The sequence below is a fragment of the Rosa rugosa genome, chromosome 4 (assembly GCF_958449725.1).
Source record: "Rosa rugosa chromosome 4, drRosRugo1.1, whole genome shotgun sequence".
Classification (NCBI taxonomy): domain Eukaryota; kingdom Viridiplantae; phylum Streptophyta; class Magnoliopsida; order Rosales; family Rosaceae; genus Rosa; species Rosa rugosa.
This window is the reverse complement of record NC_084823.1, coordinates 15,096,024-15,105,489: the sequence shown is the minus strand read 5'-3', so window position 1 is coordinate 15,105,489 and position 9,466 is coordinate 15,096,024. Positions and strand designations below refer to the sequence as shown.

Below are 9,466 nucleotides of genomic sequence, written 5' to 3'. Positions count from 1 at the left end.
CAAAAACAGTTCGGATGGTTCTGTCGAGCGTTATAAGGCTCGTTTGGTGGCCAAAGGTTTTACTCAGATGGAAGGTGTTGATTATCAGGACACTTTTTCTCCCACTGCAAAGATCATAACAGTTCGCTGCTTAATTGCTTTGGCTGCTGCCCGGCGATGGCCACTTTCTTAGTTAGACGTCAACAATGCCTTCTTACATGGGGATCTTCACGAAGAAATTTACATGATACCTCCTCCGGGTCTTCGGCGACAGGGGGAGGAACACTTGGTTTGTCGCCTTCACAAGTCTTTGTACGGACTGAAGCAAGCATCTCGTCAGTGGTTCGCCAAGTTTTCGGTTGCTATGTGTGGGGGGCACTTTTGATCAGGGTTGTACGGCAGTGAAATCACCATGGTCGAACCCAAAATCTTGTCCCCTTTATCTGAGTTAGCGAAGACTAGGCCCAACAAACTTCGAAGGACGAGAATCCTAGGAAGCTTGCTGTTGTGTTCCTCCCGGCAGCTCCTTGTATATGCACAGCAGTGAATCGAACATTCCAAAAGAGGCTTGGCAAGATGCGTATGGCGTGGGAGCTAGAAAAGCATGAGTTTCAGAAGAAGAGATCTCAGCAGTGTTGTATAGTGGTTGAGGTTTGTGAGATAAGGGGTTTGGACAGAAGGTGAGTTTGAAAGGATGGAAAATTATGGATGGATGTGGGAGAGAGGAAGCATGGGAGAAGAAGAGTGTTAGAGAGCTTGCTAGCACACTCCGTTCTGCCTCCCTTTGGTTAATAGCAGTAGCTATTTATATGCAATTCCAGCAGCTAAAGGAATCTCGATGGAAGGTCTCTACTGCTGGGTAAAGAGATTGCTTGGTTAAATGCATGTATTGGATTTTGTAATGCCTCTTGGTCTGTCAGGTTTTGTCTAAAGGAGATTGTGGAAATAAGTTTGGCAGATTTTCGGCCATGATTTAAGCAAGATTTGCTGCTGTGATTGAGTCCCCATTGTTACACATGTAAGAGTAAAATCAAGGTTGTGTAAAAGAATGCTACATTTGAGAGGAAGTCATTGTTTGTGTAAAAAGATTTTGGTTGTTTGGTTTGAAAGAGAGTTGTTATTATGATAAATAAGGCTTGTCAATTTGGGATATCTCTTCTTCATTTACCTGTATTAAGAGTTAGGTCATTATGCATGAATTTTGGTCCCAAGTCCAAAATTATCAACGAGCCTAAAACTAATAACGGGCCTCATGCAATTCCGTTACCTTCCACACCACACCCATTCTTGTAAGCCCCAAGTGCATGAATGTGGCTTGGGTCCACGTGCGTGGCGTGATGTTTGCGGGTGTAATTTGCCTCAAAATATGAATTGGGCTTAAAGCATGAATTGGGCTTGTTAGCTGGATTTTTGGGTGTCAACACTATGCAATCAGCTGGCTATGTTCAATCAAAAGCAGACTATTCTTTATTCACAAGGAAACAAGGCAAGTCTTTTACTGTTCTTCTGATATATGTTGATGATATTCTAATTACTGGGAATGACTCTGCTAGTATTTCTGCACTTAAAAACTTTCTGCATAGTCAATTTCGTATTAAAGACCTTGGGAACTTGAAATATTTTATTGGCATTGAAGTATCACCTTCTGCCCATGGGATCTTTATTTCCCAGCAGAAATACGCTCTAGAGATCATTAAAGATGCTGGATTGTTAGGTGCAGCTCCAATTGATACTCCCATGGAGCGTGGATTGAAATTGTCTGATAAAAGTGAGTTGCTCAAGGATCCATCTCGATACAGGAGGCTAGTTGGGAGGTTGATCTATCTTACGGTTTCGCGACCTGATATTACCTATCCAGTTCATGTTTTGAGCAGGTTCATGCATGAACCTAGAAAATGTCATATGGAAAGTGCTCTCCGTGTTGTGCGATATCTTAAGAATGCACCTGGTCAGGGTTTATTTTTCTCTTCAGAAAGTGATCTCAGGTTGCGAGCTTATTGTGATTCCGATTGGGCAGGTTGCCCGATTACTAGAAGGTCTACTACAGGCTATTGTGTCTTTCTTGGACCCTCTTTGGTTTCATGGAGATCAAAGCGGCAGAAGATCGTCTCTCTCTCTTCAGCAGAGGCAGAGTATAGAGCAATGACGGGGGCTTGCTGTGAACTGACTTGGTTGGGATTTCTTCTCCAAGATTTGGGTGTATTGCAATCAAAACCTGCTCTACTATACTGTGATAATAAGGCAGCGCTGCATATTGCTGCTAATCCGGTTTTTCATGAAAGAATGAGACACATTGAAATGGATTGTCATTACATCAGAGATAAAATTCAAGATGGCTCCGTTGTTACAAAGTTTGTGAGGTCTTCACATCAGTTAGCGGATGTTCTTACTAAAGCATTGGGAAAAGAAGTCTTCATTCCTATGATTCGCAAGTTGGGAATTCGCGACATCCACTCTCCAACTTGAGGGGGAGTGTTAGGAAAGTAAATATTGTGTATCATGTATAATAGGAAAGTATTTTAGCTTAGTTATGCATAGTTATTTGCTGCCTTATTTTCTCCTTAATTGTAGAGATTTGCTTCCTTGTAGAATAGATACTCTCTTTCTTGTAATCTGTTTATAACCTTGATACGTGAATGAATGAGAATCATCTAGCAAAATATCCTCTTTTCAAAAGTATCTCAAAGGGTCTACACCAATCTAGAATTCTCTATAACTTGTATAAATATATGTAACTATTCATTGTAATTCGAGCCAATTCAATACAATACAATTTCTCCATCAAATTACCTTTCCAGCTCTAGCTCTGTTTCTTTATGGTATCAGAGCCATTAGCCTAACGACACTGATCCAAAAACCCAACACTCTCCCTCAAGCCCTCAACCATGGTGAACCCAGTTCCCAATGCCTCCAATTCTTCTCCCTTACCTTCAGATCCTTCCTCGATTTCCCCAACCCATGTCTCCAACTTTTTCCCACTCAAAGTCACCAAAGATAATTAATTATTTGCTCTGGAAAGATGTGCTCACCCTTGTTCTATAACACTATGACATGTTCAACTTTATTGATGACTCAGAGCCATGTCCACCCCCTCAGCTCAATAGCCAAGTCAATCCAACTCACTCTCAATGGCTCAAGAAGGACAAGACATGTCGCATCTGGCTCATCTCTTCTTTATCTAAGCAGGTCCTCCCTTTGACTGTTGGCTCTACCACTGCGAGAGCAGTTTGGGTTACCCTTGAGAGGAGATTTGCAACCATCACCAGATCTCATGTCCTCCAACTGAAGAGGCATATTCAGACTCTCCAAAAGGGCTCACATTCCATCACCGACTATCTCCAACAAGTCAAAGCCGTGAGTGACTCTTTTGTCACTGCTGGTGCACCACTTGATGACACATACCTTGTTGCTCACATCCTCCAAGGACTCCCCCATGAGTATGAGTCTTTCAGCACCTCTATTCGTGTGCGCGTAGAACCAGTGTCAGCTGATGAGCTTCATGGCCTTCTACTCAGCCATGAAATCGACCTCGAGCAACAAAACACTCAAAATCACAACTTTCTGTCCATCCCACCCACTCAAGCCTTTGTTGCCACCACTTCCACCAGACCATGCCTCAATACCCGTGGCCCTTACTTTCACTTTCGCCACAACCCTCGCCCACGACCTCCACCTCCATCTGCTCCACCTCACTATGACCCTGAAAATCCCACTCTTCCTCTGCTACCCACTCCTCCTTTTCCACCAAATCCCAACCTTCACAACCGCCCCAGGCCTCGCTGTCAGATTTGTGGACTGAACAACCACAGAGCTCTTGAGCGTTTTCATCATTGGAACCATTCCTACCAAAGTCGCACTCTTCTAGCCCGCTTCTCTTCTCAACGCTCCTCTTCCAATGGCACCACCCATAACTCTGCCCTGTTCACTGAAGGTCTCAGCGACCCAAATGATGAATCCAGCTCTCTTTGGTACCTTGACAGTGGGGCCACCAATCACATCACTGCTGACTTGAACAATCTCAATGTTCACAATCACTACAATGGTTCCTCCTCTGTCACCACTGCCAATGGCCAAGGTTTGCAAATACACAACACTGGTTCCTCTATTTTCTCTATCCCTAACTCCAACTCTCAATTTTGATTAAACGATATCCTTCATGTTCCTCACATCTCTCATAACCTTCTTTCTGCTAATCAGTTTGTATCTGACAACAATTGTCAAGTGATAATAACTCCTGTTAGAATCAACATGGACTTGTCACACATTAACATATAGTAAATTGATAATTAGTTTAATGTCAAAACTAGTTCAACATGGACACAAACTATAAACCAATATTGTAACTTAATGAAAGAGTGTATCAATTCATTAAGGTAAGTAATCCTATTCTTAGTCTGCAAGAAAGACTACAATGATGTGATACATTAAGAATCTAACTAGGAAACCTAATCCGATAAGGAATGCTTTAATGGGAAGCTTCTTGAGGGTTAAGTCACCTATATATAAATAAGATGAATTGGTCCCTGGTGCCACCACGATTATTGCATTAGTTCTGTCCATTGAGAAGCAAGTTGGTAAGCAACAGAAGGCTATATTCTAGTAATCGTTATTGTGCAGTTGCAGAAGATGGAATCCATGCCTATGATTGCAGAAGGTAAGTTTTTGGTCTTGTTGTTGTCAAGTTTTGTGCATATGTTGTGAGCATGAATAAATGGTTTTACAATTGGTATCAGAGCATAGGCTCACAAATATGAATTAAGTTTTTGCTTGGCATCAAAATCGTTTTAGGGTTTTGCAAAACAAACACAAAAAAAAAAAAAAAAAGGGATTTTGCTTTACAGGTCAAGTAACTGATCAGGTAACTGACCAAGTAACTGATCAGGTACTTGATCAAGGTAAGTTACTTGTAGATACCTACTAGCATCACTAGTTTGCTATCTCACCAAGCATAATTAACACCCTCTTTGGGACACCCACAAGCCATGGTAAGGCCCAACCGCTACTTGCATCTTGTAGCCCTATGTTCAAGCTACGCTACGGTATCCGGAAGTCGCAAATCCGTCGCCGGGAAGCCACCTTTCCGGCATTGCCAAGTTGCCTTCACAACTAAGCTTTCTACACTAGAATAGTTGTCTTTGCTTGTCCCACATCGAAAACCATGTAAAGGAGAAGCATTCCTTCACTTATAAAAGGAATGCCTCCTCCCACTGACTCCATACTCCATTACATCTTTTGTAATCCCTTTGGGCCGCAAGGCCCGAACACACTAGTTAAACATTCAAGTGGACGTAGTTTCCCGCTAAGGCGGGAAATGAACCACTATACTTCTTGTGTCGTTTTCTCTCTCTCTCTTTAAAGCTAACTAGAGATCTCACGGATCACTAACGTTAACATTGGCGCCGTCTGTGGGAAGCCGACACACAAAGGCTTCGTCACTTACCATTGAGTTAAGTCATCTTAACCAAGCTCAAAATAATTTCTTTCTTTGAGTTATACAATTGAAATCCTTAGCGGTAACTTGTTCCATCGGGGCCGGTCAACGCCCGGCGGAGTCAGTCAACGCCCGGCGGAGTCAGTCAACGCCCAACTCAAAAAGTCAACGCTGGACCACTTGAAAAAAAAAAAAAAAAAAAACTTGTAGGTGCCAACTTTTCTCTGGACACCCAGAGATTTACTCTGGACACCCATCACCATTCTTCAAACATCATCAGCGCCAGCGTCAGCACCGCCAGACTTAGGTTCCGCCAGACTTCGGTTCCGCCAGACTTCGGTCTCCATCACGACTTCGGTTCCGCCAGACTTAGGTTCCGCCAGACTTCGGTTCCGCCAGACTTCGGTCTCCATCACAGCTCCGGCTCCGCCAGACTTCGGTTCCGCAGAACTCATGATTCTGCCGCCAGGGGACCCCCGCCGGCATCCCCCACTGGTTTTCTCCATTCAGCTCTGCCAACCCACTGGCCAAGGTCCCGCTAGGCAACAATATGGTTTTCCGGCTTCGAACTTCTGTGGCGGACGAAACCTCCACCAGGCTTCCAACTCCCGGTTCGTTACTCCACTAAACAGCTCCGCTGAGCTTTGCTGGCCAAAGCATCACCGACCTCCGCTGACCATAACCAGCGGCTAACCTCCGCTGAGCAAAACCTCCTCCGCTGGCCCAACTCTCCGCCAAGCACACCATGAGGCACCGCTAGATTCTAGCCTTGCTTCTTGTGGCACCGCCAACAAGAACCACCTCCATGTCCTTCAATCAACGCTTCGCCAAGCCTTGCTGCAAGCTCCGCTCCGCTGGGTCTTGTCCGCTGGGCACCACCGCCAACGACAATCATCCGTCAGCAGCGCACCCTCCGCTGCTCCGCCGATCACAGCCTCCGGCTAGCGGCCCCGCTAGAAAACAATGCCTCCGCCGAGCCCAATGTCATGGCCGTCTCCGCCGGACTGGGCACCGCAGGACTGTGCACCGCCGAACTTTCTATCGAGCAAATTCCAGTCCGGTCACGTCTCCACCATCCTCCGCTCCGCCGAACTCTTGAATCTCCGCCAACCTCTTGAGTCCGCTGAACGGCCACTCCCCTGAGCTCCAAATGTAGAGCCTCCGCCGGACTACATCACCGGACGGCCTCCGCCGGCCTATACAACTGCTGAAGCACCACTGACCTCCTTTCGGTCATCTCTCCGTCAATCACCTCAGCGCCGTGCACCAGCTCCCCTGAGCTCCTCCGCCAGCAACTGGGCAACCTCTGCCGAGCTTCTCTGCAAAGATTTACCGATCGGGCAGAGCCAGCTATCAGGTCCAGCTATCACTTAGATTCGAAGATCTGGTTGCTGCACTGAGTTCATTTGCAACTATCACGATAAGTATTTCTTATCTCTTTATTCTGTACACACAGAATTGTGCCAGGTATGCACATGCTTTTTGTTTAGGTCATTCACGTGCCTGCATGTGAGTTGGTTGTCTGCGTCAACTGGCGGCTAAGTGTCAGTACTCATGCATACCTTGACAGAGTATACCCATGTATATCCACACATGTTTACAAGGTCTACCCATGTATATACAAACTCATCACATGGCTTTCTTATCACACATGTCAAGCCGTCTGTGGGTACACGTACTTGGTTACTTCTAGCATGATTTCATCAATTGTCCTTATCACATTGACCAGCATCTCTATGACAATTCATAGATACCAACTATCATACCAAGTATACATGGTCAAGCATCATCCCGTGCAAATATCCACTAGCGGATGTTACACAGTCATATAGTACATTTGTTTCATTTCTATATCTTACCTCTCCACTTTCACATGAACATGTTGATCATTACACGCCATACTTACCCATGATTAATATACTCATGTTTAATCAATTACACTATATGGATTGATTACTAATCATTTCTCTTATGTTAAGGAGGCACAAGCACCGTCAGCAAAATCATTAGCTTTCTACTATGATGTTTCGTCGGCACATTGGACCGTCACGCTCGGCCAAACTCCGCTAGCCTCCAACTTAGCACAAGATAAGTAACAATATCTTATCTTTTACGCTCTTTCAAATTGAGCTAATGCCATGCCAATCACATGCTTTTACTACTTCTAAGCATGCTTATAGAATATCACACTTGATATGCTTTTACATGCTTTCGTAAACTTGTGAGCATGCCTACCAAAATGCACAAAATGATATTAGCATCCACATTACAAGTACGTGCTATACACATATCTCATGCTTCTATTTTTAATTGCAACTCAATTAAATAAGTATGGGACACTCAAACAAAATTTTATTACTTGCTCTATGTGTTTATCATTTTTTTTTAACCAACCGCCAAGCGGTAAGGCTACGCCTCATAATGACAATGATCGCTACGCGGCATTGCAGTCAAGTTTCTCCTTCGAGAAAACAGCAAGGGACTAGTTAACACAGCCTACGGCAGCCATTGATCCGGCAGTTAACCCCAACGCTTGGGTACCAAAGATTAGGTTCGCTACCTAACACCCACTGCTTCAACGCAGCCCCCCTCATCAAACAATTTTCCGACCATCCGGAGGTCTATAGCCAGGAGTGGGGGACTCCTCGCAGGGCCTAGCAGGGGCCCACCCGAAAGGGCAAAAACGTTCGCTCCAACCAATTCTAGATGGACGACGCACTCGCACTAATTATGCTTGATATACGGCACAAAGCTACGCTTTGGTATCAACCCGCCAGAACACCCTCCTTGACTGGGGACTTCGGGGACTTGTACATACAGCCCAGCATAATTAGCAACGGTCACGCTCATGCCTCAGGGCATCACCTTCGAGCTACCCGTTAAAGCCTCAGCGGCATCCACGAGCTTTCACGCTCTCGCCTCAGCGGCAACCGCCGAGCTTTCGCGTTCGTGCCTTAGCGGCACCGCCAGGCTTTCGCGCTCGTGCCTCAGCGGCACCGCCACGCTTTCGCGCACGTGCCTCTGCGACACCGCCAGGCTTTCGCGCTCGTGCCTCAGCGGCACCGCCAGGCTTTCGCGTTCGTGCCTCAACGGCACCGCCACGCTTTCGCGTTCGTGCCTCAGCGGCACCGCCAGGCTTTCGCGCTCGTGCCTTAGCGGCACTGCCACGCTTTCGCGCTCGTGCCTCAGCGGCACCGCCACGCTTTCGCGCTCGTGCCTCAGCGGCACCGCCACGCTTTCGCGCTCGTGCCTCAGCGGCACCGCCACGCTTTCGCGTTCGTGCCTCAGCGGCACCGCCAGCCTTTTGCGCTCGTGCCTCAGCGGCAACCCTTGAGCTTCCGCTCACGCCTCCCTGGCAACCTTTGAGCTTCCGCTCACGAGCTTACCGCTCATGCCTTCGCGGCACCCCCGAGCTTCCGCTCATGCCTTCCCGGCACCCCCGAGCTTCCGCTCACGCCTACGCGGCACCCTTTGAGCTTCCGCTCACGAGCTTACCGCTCATGCCTTCGCGGCACCCCGAGCTTCCGCTCATGCCTTCGCGGCACCCCCGAGCTTCCGCTCATGCCTTCCCGGCACCCCCGAGCTTCCGCTCACGCCTACGTGGCACCCTTTGAGCTTCCGCTCACGAGCTTACCGCTCATGCCTTCGCGGCACCCCGAGCTTCCGCTCACGAGCTTTCCGCTCATGCCTTCCCGGCACCCCCGAGCCTCCGCTCATGCCTTCCCGGCACCACGAGCTTCCGCTCACGAGCTTCCCGCTCATGCCTTCCCGGCACCACGAGCTTCCGCTCACGAGCTTCCCGCTCATGCCTTCCCGGCACCCCGAGCTTCCCCTCATGCCTTCCCGGCACCCCGAGCTTCCGCTCATGCCTTCCCGGCAAACCACGAGCTTCCCGCTCATGCCTTCCCGACACCCCGAGCTTCCGCTCATGCCTCCTCGGCACCCCGAGCTTCCGCTCATGCCTCCCCGGTAACCCTTGAGCTTCCCGCTCATGCCTTCCCAGGCAACCCACGAGCTTCCCGCTCATGCCTTCCCGGCAACCCCGAGTTTCCCGCT

The 9,466-nt window shown here is 47.8% G+C and overlaps 1 protein-coding gene across 1 annotated transcript; it reads left to right on the top strand.

Moving 5' to 3' along the window:
• Positions 1–1,404: 1,404 nt before the first annotated feature.
• Positions 1,405–2,445, top strand: LOC133744400 (uncharacterized mitochondrial protein AtMg00810-like). Its single transcript, XM_062172516.1, has one exon. It carries the CDS (start codon positions 1,405–1,407, stop codon positions 2,443–2,445), a length of 1,041 nt encoding a protein of 346 aa, XP_062028500.1.
• Positions 2,446–9,466: the final 7,021 nt, after the last annotated feature.

Excerpts from the sequence above, each read along its gene's own strand:
- LOC133744400 (XM_062172516.1), top strand. The coding sequence starts at position 1,405 with ATGCAATCAGCTGGCTATGTTCAATCAAAAGCAGACTATTCTTTATTC.